At 31.7% G+C, this 15,409-nt stretch overlaps 1 protein-coding gene across 1 annotated transcript; it reads right to left on the minus strand.

Annotated features, from left to right (window-relative positions):
- Window positions 1-968: 968 nt before the first annotated feature.
- Window positions 969-9,827, minus strand: LOC131856061 (2-oxoglutarate-dependent dioxygenase AOP3-like). The gene is made up of 4 exons (XM_059207258.1): window positions 9,397-9,827; window positions 1,817-1,887; window positions 1,560-1,690; window positions 969-1,486 (listed from the first exon to the last, which is right to left on the minus strand). The coding sequence occupies exons 1-4, from the start codon at window positions 9,765-9,767 to the stop codon at window positions 1,262-1,264; spliced, it is 798 nt and encodes a 265-aa protein (XP_059063241.1). The 5' UTR covers window positions 9,768-9,827; the 3' UTR covers window positions 969-1,261.
- Window positions 9,828-15,409: the final 5,582 nt, after the last annotated feature.

Raw genomic sequence — 15,409 nt, forward strand, 5'->3', positions numbered from 1 at the left:
TATGTATTATAACCATTATGTTCAGGTTCAAGTATGGCAGTATATATATATATATATATATATATATATATATATATATATACTGTACATTCAATTTTAATTATATGTTTAATTTAATTCTTTTATTAAATTTTAGTTATAATCATAACTTTATTAAATAACCATAACACAACAGTTAGAGCTCGCACCCAACTGACTTAACTGACACTGCATAATAGACAACCCAGTTGACTGAGACCAAAAGCATGCAAAGGTTAAGGGTGCTAACCTTACTCCAACATCAAAGAAACATGAGGTGGACACCTAAGACCTTGCTATCTCCCACTACCACCTTCATAAGGCAATAGGGCATGCTCAGTCCTCAGATTGGGAGGAATCGATGCCTATACTTGCAAGTTACATCCACTAGAAAACTCCATAGAACATCATATATGCATATACATGAGTAATATATATCATCAATAGAATGAAGATGATTGTGAACCCATATGCCTCTCAGAATTAGTGATATGAGATTCCAATCGATTACCATATTTGTGTTAGTATCATAATCACTTCCAATTCTATTTTCAATAACATGTAATTCTAGCATATTGCGAGTAAAGCATATATCACTTCCTATTCTAAACATTTGCAAAATCAAAATTTCACTGCAAACACTACCATGCATCTAGTCAAAACAGCAAATCTAATCATAAGTCCATCAAAACATAGATAAGCAAGATAGGTAAGGGTATCGCGTCCTCCTAATGAGTGATCATCCATGGAGCTAAACATAAATCCAACTTCAATATTTAATCAGGAACATTGAATTAACATCACCATAGTAATTATCACAATCATAACATGTCCATTTTTTATTAAAGATAATTTCAATTATCAAGAATGAAAGATGAAGCAAGGAGTATCAAGAAAACATTCAAGCCCATAATATCTAACAAATTTAATCACATAAGATAGATAAGAGATGGGCACTACACTAAGCAAGCACTTTCTCATTGATAGCTAGTAGTTTATTCATTGATATCATTCTCTTTCTAAATATACAACATTGTAAGATAAATACGAATTTTAACATTATAATATTTCAAAAATAAATACTATACCACTACGTGACACCTATTACTAAATATTATATAGCTCAACAAGAAATCAACAACAAATTTACATTCCATTCATACTTAAAAATGATATTTATCTTCTTTTTTTTTTTCTTTTTTTTTTTTTTAATTTTTAATTTTTTTTTTAAAATCACTAAATTCTAAATAAAAATGTCAAGAGGAGCTTCTTGGACTCGAGCATTTCTATAGTCTTTGAAAAGAAAGGGTTTATAACGATGTGGATAGTGTTCATCTATGAGCTCCTCTGGTACACGCACCTCTTTTTCCTTCAAAAAATTCCAGAAGAAACCGATAGAAAGATGAGGCTCCTTCCCCTCATATGCTACACGATGCTCCACACTCCAACATCTATCATTGCTCCATATCTGTAGCCAAAAAAATATCAGAATTCATCTAAAGAAAGAATTGAGTTTAAACTAGATTTAGGAATCTCCCTACCTTTAGAGCGCTGGCTATGATGACAGTGAATGATCCAGCAAGAGGTTTTACAGTGAACCATTCACCTTGTTTAGAGCGCATTTCAAGACCAGCCACTTGGTCATTATATAGAATTGTCATCACACCCAAATCTGTGTGCTCCTTGAGAAGAATATCATTAGTGTCGCTTGATTTTTCACGCAGAGAGAAATAATTGAGACGAAGCAAAGCTTCACACTCTGCAAAATCAATCTCAAAATATTTGCTGAGTTGCAAACCTTCAAGGATAAGTTTTATTAGGGAATTTGTTAGATCAGCTAACTTGGAACTGTATGTTCTTAGGCTATCACTGCACAACATGTCCAAAAAATTAAAATTATTATATTTGTATTCAATCAAGTAATAATTAATTTAAATAATAGAGTTTAGATTCATTATAGAATATTATAAAATTTAAATGTTAAAATACAATGAAAATTAAATATTTAAATAAAGAAAGGAAGGAAATAAATTCAATGCATGTACTTTTAGTTTTGATTTTAATGTGAAGTTTTTTATTTAGGTGTTAGAAAATCATCCATCAATGTCTTGAAATTTTAGTCTATATCTTTGACTAGCAAATCTAAATATACAAGGTCACAAAAGTGATTGTATACCCATGCAACACATCTCATTGATTCTTAATAGTCTAAAACTTGTCCAACCTTAAAATTTTGAGATCTAAATGTTATAAGGACTGGTGGTCTGTATAAAAACCTTTAGGGAAGGCATTGATTTGCAAACATTATTTTCTCCTCAATTAAAACCTTAGTTGTACCAAGTTTATGTCTCTATGTGAAAATCAAAGACAAAAGCAAGAGTGGAACATACCTAGGACAATGCCACAAGAAAACAAATGGAAAATAGATTATTTGTTAAGCTCATGGATCTATATTTTATTTCATGTTCTAACATTTCAAAATGATTTCAAATGATGGAAAAAATGTCTTTGAATACAACAACCAAGCCTACAAATGAACAAAATGTGTGGTAGGTCGGCTCATAATGTCTAGTGAAATGGTTAACATGGTGGAACTTCTAATTTTAAATTTTAAAATTCTAGTAATTAAATATAAAATTATAGAATTGATCTAGGAATAATTCACAACTATGGGTTTGGTCCAAAGCAATGAAAAATGGTTTTAAGGATTAGAGATTTGAATCTAGGGTCCAACAATAAATGAGATTAAGATGTGTGAAGCCATGAGCTATATTTTTGCACAAATATGTCACTTTTAAACTAATTATTACATTTAGGATACTGTAATCAATGTGGGTCAAAAACATAAGGGCAAAAGGGAATCATTGTGTATTTTCACCATTACATTTTGCACCAACTTTGATGTGAGGGTGAAATATTAGACAAATGCATGTAATTAAGACAAGTAATAAAAAATGATAAGAAAATATGTTTTAAATACTCAATAGAATTTCATTAAATTAACAAATTATTCTCTATTTTTTTTCACAATTAGTGGATCATTCAAACCTTCAACTTTAAGAGAAAAATGCAACAAATAACATGTCTTATAGATGTTGAGATAAGAATTCATTCCAACTTGCTAAAAAAAATGTCATTAAAAAAGTAAAAAAATTGAGAAGGGAAGAGTAAGGGGTTTTTCATGGTGTGAAAAAGATTCAAAAGATCTAGCTATGCAAAAATGTAAAATTACTGTTAACTATGTAGATAAGGTGTCCAAGTTCATTATCTAGATATAAAATTCAATCTAACCACAAAAAGAATAATAAAATGTCTCCATCTAGATATGGTAATAAATCTCTATTTAGTACCAAAAAATGATCCTAATTCTCATAATAATATCATTAAAATCCAATTTATGAAGAACATTAATGCAAATATATGCCCCCTACAATTGGTTGTGCATTCATATGATGTAATGAACTGGAAAAGAGTGAAAAATACATAAGGATGATAAAGAACACAATATAGTCATGTATGACCATGTGGACACATAAGCTAGAAATAATCACCAAGACATATGTACAATGTTACCCCTAGTGTACAAAGATGGCAATATAAGGATAGCCATATATGCCAGATAAAAATTTTGTAACCATGTCAAGCATATTGTAATCATTAATATATATAGCATCATGTAAGATAAAAAAATAATAGTTTAATATAAACATTGAATCACGTAGAGGAGAAAAGTATTAGATGCACCTAGGGTTTCCCCTCAAAATGAGGAAATCACAAGCAATAAGTAATAATGATATAAGTCATCATAATATCAATAAAGTGTGTCTTATAGGATGCAAACAATGTCAATATGAACACCTAGGATGATCAAGAATAAATATCATTTCCATCATGAAGATGTAGGTCATAAATTCTACCATACGAAAAATAATGGTTATAATGATTTTACCATCACATGGTACATGGATATCTATGTCTATAAGACATACTATTATTAATGGTGTGAAATAATTATGATTAGTGTCATCAAGTATTAGGTGTAAATGAATGTAAAACATAATATTATACATCAATAAGCACATATTAATTATATAATTTACATTAAAACGATGATAATAACATTTCATTTTTATATTTGGTTGAAAAGATGTATAACTCTCATCATTCATGATGGTGCATTGTAGGAGCCACACTTTCACATGAGTTAAATAATTATCTAAATTGTTTAATGCTAACAATCCTTTGAAGCCCAAGTATTATTTGTTTCTTATTTTTTGTACATATTTTAGAATTTTCTAATTGATTAATATCCTAGAAAATATTATAATTTTTTTTTAATATAGCTTAGTAAATCTACAAAAATGACCTTATGTATGCACAAGTTTGTCTTGTTATTTATGTACATGATATGATATTAGCAAACCTACTTATAATACATGGACTCAATCTAAACCATTTAAAACTTTGAATTAATCAATAAATTAATAATTTTGTTTGTAGAATTCATCTTTCATATTATAGTTGTTGATGCCCCAAACTATACCCTATAATTATAGAGGATACATCTTAATGACCAAACGTGGGGATAGGGTCAACTTAAATGCATAAAATGGGACTCATAATCAATATACAAGTAATCTAGGCTACTTAACAAAAGTAAGTTTAACTTCTCTATATTTTTATTTTGGCTAGGCTTGTGAGGGTGTTATTTTCCAATGTAACTAAAATAATTATAGTTAAATGGAAATGAAACATCATTGATATAAAACCAATAAAATATTAACAAATTTTTTGATAAATATAAATATGTTCAATGATATTGTCAAGAAAGAGAATAATAATAAATAGATATTAAATCCTAATAAAAAAATGGAAATACCTCCTTTGTAATAATTAAAAAATACAAGTTCCTAATTTGTAAATAAAAATAATAAAGGCCTAAGTACTAATAAATATTTTGGTCCATTTTCACATGCAAACAATTATGGCTAATATTGATGTATCATTACCATGGACATATAAGGAGGGTGAATTCATAGTTGATTATTTTTTTACTCATTGTATTGGTTGATCCCCCATTTCTTATAAACCTTACTAAATGTTAATCTATACTAAATGCATTTATCTATATTATTTCCTTTAGTAGCTATTCCTAATAACACATTGATGATGCAAAGAAACCTTTCATAGTACATGTTGGCAAACAAATCCACCAACATTTATTTTCTTTTATACCAACACACCTTTTCCCTCCTTTTAGTAATTTTCCACGTAACTTTTTGCTTTCTCCCAATATATTTGATTCATTTATGACAAATTATTAATTTTGACAAGAAATATAGCTCTTGGATTTTGGTTATTAATTGTTTACCATATAAATGATTTTGTTTCTATCACCCCATCCTCCATTGCTTACATTTTCCCTTGGATAAATATCTAGCCCATACCTAAAATATCCAACCAATAGTAGCATACAACTTTACAAGTGGACCCAAATAAGTATCTGATGCAACTAAACACATCTCCAAAGATGGACCATGAATAAATATTTATTTTATACGTTAAAACATTTATTTTCTTATACAAGGTGTATAACAAATTTTTTCCCAAAAAATATTTCATTTTCTAAATTTATATGAATTTATCCATACTTTGTGGGAGCTACTTCTACTCAAGCTCTCCATCAACTTATGTGTCATAATACTATCTATGATATATTTTTCTTTTTTCCAAACACATTCTTTGTGGGCTCATATTGGTTCTAGGTACACACTAGTTTATGTGTCATGTTTTAATTTACACTAGTTTTAATTTTTGTTGTGCATCTACTTTGTAGTAGGATACACATTGGTTAAATCAACTTCATATTGTCTTATGTGTCATTAAATCTTAGATAACAAAAAATCTTTTTCAATGCATATGCTTAGGGTGGAATATTTATGAATTCACATTATGTTTCATGACATATTTCTCTATCTTTTACAACTCATTATAGTTGTGTTTCATAGCTATTACATGTTTTGAATAATAATTACATACTTTTAACAAAAAACACTTGATATATGAACAACTAATATCATGTGTACAGTAATGAGAAATGAATTCTTTCCATAAGTACTAAAATTTATTGAGGCATCATTTGAAGGTCCAATTCTTTATCCTAACATACTTATTCATTTTTAATTAACACATTTATATTTTCATATATAATTCATAAATTCACATGCATGCCAAAGTAGGGGGGAATGTAAAGGATAAAAGTATGTATCATATATTTTAACAACACTTTCTATATAGTTGAAGTGCTCAATCAATTTATTTGGTTCATGAATTAGCCCCTACCCATAACCTATTAGCTAAATTCATTTGCACACATCCCTAGGCCATGCAATACTATAGACTAGGTTATCTAGCTTGACCTAGTAGACCACATTCAATCATTATATCTCACACTCCAAATCCAACCCTTTTTGTATCCATCTACTATCTATTTGGTTTACATGCCAAAAAATCTGAATTGAGTAATTATGGACATGTAAGTATAAAGAACATATAGATAATCAACATCTATAAACTGGCAACAAGAATCACTCAAGAGATATTTGGTTCTAAAGAATACAAAGTTGAATTCTACATCTTGACATTTATGTTTTGTGCACAACAAATTGTCCATATCTAGAGGTTTGACTACTACTAGGACAAGCTTAGGATTCCTCCTCTTATTTTAAAACAACCCTTTTTATTTTACGAAGCATAAAATTATTCAAAAACAAGTCAAAAAAATGAATAATAGATTGCATCTTATTCTTGTTTCAATAGTGGCACTCCCACTGGGCACCCAAACAAACCACTATGCTAAGGCAAAAGCTACTTACACTAGTTTAAACATGGCTATCAAAGAAGGGTTCAAAATGGTGTGGGTTGAGAAAGATTCACTTAACATCATTAGATGTGTGAGTAAACATACCAAGCCTAGCTAGACTATCAAGCACTTAATTTAGGAGTGCCACATCATGATTACAAAATTGGACGAATTCAAAATTTCCCATGTTTATCAGGAAGGTAACATGCCATCCAACCACCTTGCAAATATTGGTGTGGATTATATGAACATAAGGTGGTTGATGGGAAGGGAAACTTTCTTGATACAATTGTGTGAATTGACAAGAAAGAACACCGAGTGTATTGGCCACTCATATCACATTAATGATGACAAATTGCCAAATGAGTAGTGATCTTTCATGTGATTTTAGTTTGAATTTCAAAACCAAGGTTTCTAGAGCTTTCTTCTGTGTCAGGTTTTTCATTGCCTGGTTTGGCTTTGGTGCTTACACCCAATTGACAAAGGTAGATTGCTTATGGGAGGTGACAAAAATAGAATGGAGCTTACTTCCTATGAGAAATGGGAAAAGAGTAGGGAGTTGTTGACAAAGATTACTGATGGGGGCCTTGTGTCATATTCAAGAGGCTTTATGGCAATGACCCAAAAATGCCATAGGATTTTGTGAATGGTTGGAAGAAAGGTATCCTCACGGACTTTGGAGCAGAGTTTAGAATTGGTGAAGCCTTCATTGCGGTGATAACTAGCTTGCAGATCGATGGCAATAAGTTTTACATAGAGAGGAAGATGGCGAAAGAAGTCATTTTGGGCTTCTTTGACAAACAAAGCAAGAGAAACAGGGTCCGAAAGATGGAAAACAATGGTTATAATATGAAGGACCCGCAATCACTTTGAGTAGATATGGCTGAAGTGATAATGAGGTACATTAGACTTGATGATAGTTATGCCAGTATATTCTCTTACCACTTTATGATATTGAATCATTTTAGGCATAACAGAAGAATTTATTTTCCTTTTTTCTTATTATCTTCTCTTCAAAATAGCCTTGCGAATCACGCCAAAAATAGTGACAACCTTGTCTTGCATGAGGGGTTAATCATGCTCATCATGGAATATTCCAAAGATCCCTAGTTGTCAAAACCCCTAATTCTTTGACCAACCCTAATGTACAAATTGTGTTTGACATGGGGATGGAGGAAGAGGGGTCTGGTATGGCTATGGATTGGCGAGAGCTTAATGTCTCAGAAGATCTAGACTATTTTCCCTCTCAGGAGGAGGGCCCCCCTGAAAATATTACACTTGGCACTAGTAGCAGCAGAAGAAACAAACACCGCAGATGGGCTACCAGTAAATATAAAACTCCAAACCCCAATTTACAGGGTTCTGGGCAACCAAGTACGAAAAAGTCTAAATTAGGAAAAATAGGGGAAGCCAAGGGAAAGCAGAAGGAAATAAAGCTTGACATCCCCATTAAAGTTGAATAGGGGAATACTCAAAAAGATTCTAATTTTGATATTCTCCTTAATAATTGTATTAAAAAAGCCATGAAAATTACTTTCTTTGTGTCAGCAAGGAGATCAACATGCTAAAGGAAGGAATTAAGGGCATTATTGACACCTATACTGAGACACCCATGGCAAGAAAAACTGACGAAATTATCTGAATGACACATAAAGTATCAGAAGATGTTAAGATCATGAAAATGGATCATGAAACAAGGATTGGTCGGTTGGAAATAAGCTTGGAAGAGCTTAAAGGCAACCTAGGGAATCTGGTTGATATTAGCAGGGAAGCCATGAATAATAGCATTGAGGGTCTCAAAAAGGTCAATGTGATGATTGTGGACCAAAGAGCCCAATTGGTCATTAGTATCCCACCCTCAGACACCAAATAGAAGAAGAAAATCCAGGAGCCAAACTTGCAAGGTACGAGATCATATATCACTACTGGCCCTTATACGAGGATGAGGAGTAGGAACCAAGACAATCTAGTACCTCCAAGTTCATCATTGAAGAGCTCGAGGAAGTTAACACGAGTATGATCCAAAAGAAATCGGAGCTGATCCAATCTCTGGTTTAGTGGTTTCTTTAGTTTTTTCGATTAGTGGTTTTTGTGTGAGTGTGAGTGTGAGTGTGAGTGTGGCCCCTGTTTCTGTGGCTGTTTTTTCATTGTTTTTGAACTAGTTAGCTTCTGTTTAATTTTTTGTATTTTTATCTGACTAGATTTTAGGTCCCTGTAAAACCTGTTTACCTTAATAAAAAACGATAACATCTTATTTGTTAATTAATATTAAATAATAAGATAATTATCTAACTAAACATTCAAAGAAATAAATAAGAACTAAAGCTATGAAATATCCAAGAATGAGAAAAGAGGTGATTGAAGGAATAAATCTATTATCAAACACTCCATGATTTTCCAAAAACAAATAATACCCAATTAAACAAAATTGAACTTAAATTAAAATACTGATTAATTGAAACGATAGAAATGAATTTCAGATTGCCTTAAAAAATCAAACAAGTTGTATAACATACCAAAATTCAGGATTTCCTTGGGGCCATAGCTTTTGTGCATATTGCTGAATCGAATCAGAAGCCAGTACTGCTGGGAAACATATGGCCTCGCCAGATGAAAGACCAACGCCCTTCAAATACCCATCAAATGGAAGACAAACGGCTCTTTCTTTTACTTGGGGTGGAAGACTGAAAAGACCTCGAGAAACTGAATCCACAGTGTTTAGAAGCTCCTGTTCGACTCCATGATTCACCACACGAAAAGCTCCCCACTGTTGGGCAGCTTCTTTTACTTGATTGCACAGCCTCTGAAGATCAGGATCACCTTCTTTTAACTCTGATTGAAGAACAGAAATATCTATTACAGGGAGCTCAGCCTCTGGAAAAACCATTGTCAGATGAAAATTGTAACGCAGAAGGGTTAGGATTAATGGTGAAGAAATAGATCAATTAGTTGGCATGAGAGAGATTAAGTGCATCTGACAGTCAAGTTGACGAAGCACGAGCTAAGTCACGTTGGTCAACTTTGATAGAATATTTTTGGCGTGGATGTGTAAATTTGATGGTGGACCTTCCTGTCTAGCAAATTGTTTTTGCGATGATTGTTCATTTGAAAGTGTCATTAAAATATTAAAATGCATCTTAATATAAATAAGATTAAATATATATCTAATGTATATTTGTAGGATCTTATATAATATTTTATGGTACAAATGTTTAAATATGGTCATATGACCGTTACATTTAGGCCTCGGTTATTTGCACTTAGTGGCTGTCTTTTTCAATAGAAGCTTTTAGTTAATTGTCTTAGACTATTTGTGATACTTGTAGAAATGTTTCTAATAAGAAAATTAGTTGGATTTCATTAGTTTGTTTAGTGTTTCAAAGAGAATTTGATTAATTGTTAAAAAATGTTAGTATATCAATTATATCATTAATAGTAATTTGAGTTTTAAAAACATGTATGTGTCTATATATGAAATTAAGAGAAGTTTTCCGATCTATATAAGTATGGTCAATTGAGTTACTTATCACTCCTAAATAATTCAATGCATTTGAAACATAATATACATAAAATGGATTGTTACCTTAATAACTTATATTTAGCTTTGTGATTATTTGAAAGTTACATCTAAATCACCCATAAATATAAAGGTAGGTCATTGAAAGGTAACAAGCTCGTATCTTAAAACTTTGGGTTTTATTTGCCATTCCTCCTAGTAGGAAATAAATATTTTCACGTAACCCAAAAAATAGATCAAAATTGATGTATTTATATTTTGAAATACAATTCACTAGAGTTAGTTGACCAATTATTGAACATCATGATTAGCCTTCTTTTGAAAATAATTGTGCATGGAACACTTCAACTAATTAATTATTGTTTAGAAGAGAACACCGAAGGGATAAGAAGAATATAATTATAGAAATTAGTGTACAACTTGTTCTAATAACCATGTTTCCTTTAGAATTCTTGTTGAGGATAGTAGAGGAAACATGGTCTACAAACTTGAGTGGAATTCCACTTCATGGTCCACTAATTATAGATTCTATCTCCTTTAGCAACTAGAACTAAAAATTAGTCAAATAAAAAATGAAATACATGTTTTGTACCTTTTAACTATTTAAAAATGAATGCAATAATTTAGAAATATAAAGAAATGAAGCATGAAAATTACACTAAACACAAATATACACTTGGAGAAACCCTATAGGACCAAAAAAGTTCTAGTAAAAGTGATATTCAAAATTCTCATGTCACTATATCTCAACATTCTATCGAGGTACATTTTTATTATTACATGGACCTTCATGAGCCCATGAAACATGTAAACATAGTTCAACATCTATAGACATGCTTGCAACTTCATGAAAGTTCTATAAATCAACTTGTGAATCTCTGTTCGAGTGCCTAAGGAAGGTAAAAATATGATTGAGTTTTCAACTAACATTTTAATATTTAATAAATTATAATAAATTTTTTCCATTGAATACAATCTACTTGGAAGTGAAAGAGATAGCATTTGGAAATATTGATCTCTCTAATGAAACAAACAATAAATGAGACAACTCAAGTGAGGGTAAATGAACTAAATCTTCAAAGTAAAAAATGGCTAAAGAGAAGAAAAAGGGCCCTAATTTGTCTCATTTTGTGATTGGGGACAAAAGGAAGACCAATACCCCTCATGCTAAGAAGATTTTGGAGAAACCAAGTGTGAATGCTAAAAAGATGATGGATGAGAAGGTAGGGAACAAGGCCAACATCTGTGATTCTGAGATGGACCCCCAAGAGAATGGAATTACACATAGCAATCCTTGTTGAAATAGAGAAAGAAGGACATGGGACATGTTGATGGTGGGAAAGGATGTGACAAAGGGACAAAACAACCTTTTCAATTGGATGGTGTCTGAAATCAACTTAATTTTAAAGGGAAGGGTTAATACCCTTAATGAAAAAGTGGATTTGGGGAAGAATAGTTTGAACAGGATCCCTACTTTGGACAACACTAATAAAATGATTTCTCTTATCCAAAATGTGGCCAAGGATGTGAAAACTATGAAGATGGGTCATGAGGATAAGATTGGACATCTAGAAGATACCATTGCCAAGGTACATGATAAACTTAGTGTTATTGTGGCTGTGAGTAGAATAGCTATGTAAATTAGTATTGATTGTATCAAACAACATAATGAAAAGGTGCAGACTCTTGATGGTTTGACAAAAGGTAGCTCTAGCCCTCTTTCAACAATTAGGGAGGACAAAGGGAAGAATGTTGCAGTAGATCAACATGGGATGGGTATAGGACCTTCTCTTGGTCCCTCAACTAGAACATACAACCACGATAAAGGTAAGATTGACCAAGCTCATATTTTCCATGATGTTCTGAACATCAACTTGAAGGATTTATTAGCAAGAATGTAGAAACTATAAAAATGTTAAAGAATCTATAATAGGATTTCGAGTTTGTAGACCCTCTGGTTTCCTTTTTCTTAGATGTTGGCCAGATTTTAGTTTGTGTTTGGTTTTCTCATGGTGCTTTTTATCCTTTTTTGTTAAGGGTATTGGGGTCCCTTCAAAACCTATTTTACTCTAATAAAAAACTACAAATGAGACAACTACTTTAAGTTGTATAGGTTTTTCATGACTTTATTAGTTGAAAGTGAATGAAAAAAATATTTCATTCACATGTCAAGATTTTTTATTTTAGATCACACCTCTTAAATTAGGAGACTCTTGGTCCCCAAAATCTTAGAAACTCATCAAGTGAGGAATTTCTTCCTCATGCCATAATTTAGATGGATTTTTACCTTTCTTGGCATAGGAATTGTCAAGATCTCATAATAGATGGCTAGTATTGATGAGCTAAGAATTTAGTGAAAATATAGGATGAGCAAGCAATAACATAATAGACTAGTTGAATTGATTGATTAATTAGTTGAGAAAGAAATACATATATTGCAGAGAAAATAACCACCTAGAATAGAAACTACTATCTAGAATAATGGCATGTCATTACATATAAGATTGCACACCTAAGTAATTATTATCCTAGTTAGATAAAATCAACTAGAAAACTTATCTACAAGGAATATTTTAGGTAGAATATTCTACATTAACACCCCACCTTAAGTGTAGCTATGTGAATAAATGAAGAGATTAGTGTATGTTCCTTTAAAAAAATGTGTACAAGTTGATGATCAATAATAGGAGCCAAGAATCATCTACAAGAAAAACACCTATCACACAAAAGAGATCAAGCAAAGATTGTATGCTCTATAAAGACTAAAGAATTCTGTATAATGCACAAAAGAATTGAAGATTCAATATTGAAGGTGCACAATATTGGAGGTACTATTACAATGAATGAATGGCTTGCATTATAGAGAGCAAGAGATAACCTAATCCTAAAATTAGAAGAACTAAAGCAACACAAAGTAGGAGCTAAATTAAGATAAACTAAAAGCTAAAAAAGCTAACTAGAAGTGCCTCTAAGTGAGCTCAAACTAAAAAAGCATATCACTTAGATGTAAATAAAGCACCTAAGTTTAGCTTAAGTGAAAATAAATTAAAGGACCTAATTAATAAATAATTAGATAATTGTCCTAAAGTCACTCCAACACCCCTCCTTAAGATTAACTTAGGGATAAGCTAAAGGCTAATGATGAATGGAAAATACATGCCTGAATGAGTCCCGACAACTAGGCCTGATTAGGTACTCATGTACAAACCAATGCAAATCAATGCAACTCACAAGAATGAGGTTTCTCTAAACTATGAAAAGGAGAAAAGTGACATGGGATAAAACCCCTCTCCAAAAATAAGATATGTAATGAAAAAGGTAGTACATGTGACTAAGATGAAGGACTCCAAGTGGCCCCCCAAGTACAAAATCAATCATAGAAGTACAATAAATATCCCCCCAATGTAGAAGTAGCTCCAAGACCAATGATGAATGCTTGAAGACTATACATGATCCACAGCCCGCAAACAACATATCTCCTCTTTGGAAGAAACCAATCCATTCGAGATAGAAGAAGCCACTCAAGCCATAACCAAAAGATGTAGGAATCCAAATCCAAAATGTATGTGCCTCTGTAAACTGCTCAAATGTTGCTATGTACATGAATGATGAGGATGCCACAACTAAATCAGGTACTTGCCCAATAAATGTAGGATGTGACAAATTAGGACTCTGGAAAGGCTAATGAAGAACAAGCTCCATGGGTGGTAAAGATGAGCTGATGTGGCTATCAATAAAGAGGAGATGAATATCCTCAATATAGATCTCTATATATGAAATATGAGACTCCATAAACAATGATGATATGTCTGCTAGATACGAATCCTAAATTGTTGTGTTTAGAAGAATAATATCGTAATAGACTGAATCAATGAGGGCTATGCATGAGTTAATGCCAATCTAATCAAGAACAGCAGAAGATGAAGATTATTGAGATGGGATCTCAATGTGAGGAGTAGGAACATGAAGATAGGCCTTTGATCCATCAGAACATGCAAGGCCTTTGATATACTCAAGCTCCTCTATAGTATTATCATCACAAGGCATGATATTTCCATGTGCAAGGGGAAAAAGACAATCTGTTGTAGGATCCTCTGAAAATTGAGAGATATGAGGGTCTCCAAAGATCTCCCAAAAGCAAGTCCAAAGTGAGCAAAGATTGTCAAGGTCTGATATAGAAAACACAATGTCATAATCAACACTAGAAAAAACCACACCTACAACATGGTAAGCAAGATTACCCCAAGCTGATTTACCTCTTGAAGTTGCTAATTTAGGTACAAGTCCATACAAATAAGGCAACATATCTAGCCACCTGAGACGTGTCAAGATGTCATGTCACCAAGACTCATAATTGTCCTTAGCCATTCAAACAACTAAAGGATGAACAAAAAAACCATGATACCTCCTCAAATAAAATTATCAAATCCCAATAATCTCGGCACATGTAAAGCACATCAAATATAACCCTTTCTAACAAACGGGTAAAAGCACAAACTTGTGTCACACTTTTATAAAGGAAGTGACCAACACAACTAAAATGGTTTAACTTTGACCACATAAAAGTGACATTTCTAAATTAAATTTGAAAATGATGTAAACGGATGAAATCTAGAAATATTAATGAAATTTATGTCTGTTATTTTTTAAACTAAAAAAAAAATGATTTTTTTAGTATATTCAAAGATTGATTTTTTATTGTTGAAAATCAGGGGTTCTAGTTGGCGTCACCAAAAGAAATGATTTTTTTTTTTTTTCTTGATTTTAATTTTCCAAATGGATGACACATATATGCAATGCTAAAAAAAGAAAAATTAAATTTTGATGTATATTTTTCTCATAATAAAATTTTTAAGTCTAACATAGCTTGATTTGGTACTTTTCATTTGGCATCACCTTGTGTATTAAACTTATCATTATCAAAAAATAAATTATACCCTTTTGGAGAAGATTCTCTCAAAAAAATATTTTGTAAACTTTTTAAATATTATTTAATTATTTTTTTAAAATTT

The sequence above is a fragment of the Cryptomeria japonica genome, chromosome 6, assembly GCF_030272615.1.
Source record: "Cryptomeria japonica chromosome 6, Sugi_1.0, whole genome shotgun sequence".
NCBI classification, from domain to species: Eukaryota; Viridiplantae; Streptophyta; class Pinopsida; order Cupressales; family Cupressaceae; genus Cryptomeria; species Cryptomeria japonica.

Excerpts from the sequence above, each read along its gene's own strand:
- LOC131856061 (XM_059207258.1), bottom strand. The coding sequence starts at position 9,767 with ATGGTTTTTCCAGAGGCTGAGCTCCCTGTAATAGATATTTCTGTTCTT. Across the intron at positions 1,888-9,396 it reads CAAGGAAATCCTGAATTTTG|TGATAGCCTAAGAACATACA; the intron begins GTATGTTATACA and ends CATGTTGTGCAG. Across the intron at positions 1,691-1,816 it reads AATAAAACTTATCCTTGAAG|ATTTGGGTGTGATGACAATT; the intron begins GTTTGCAACTCA and ends AGGAGCACACAG.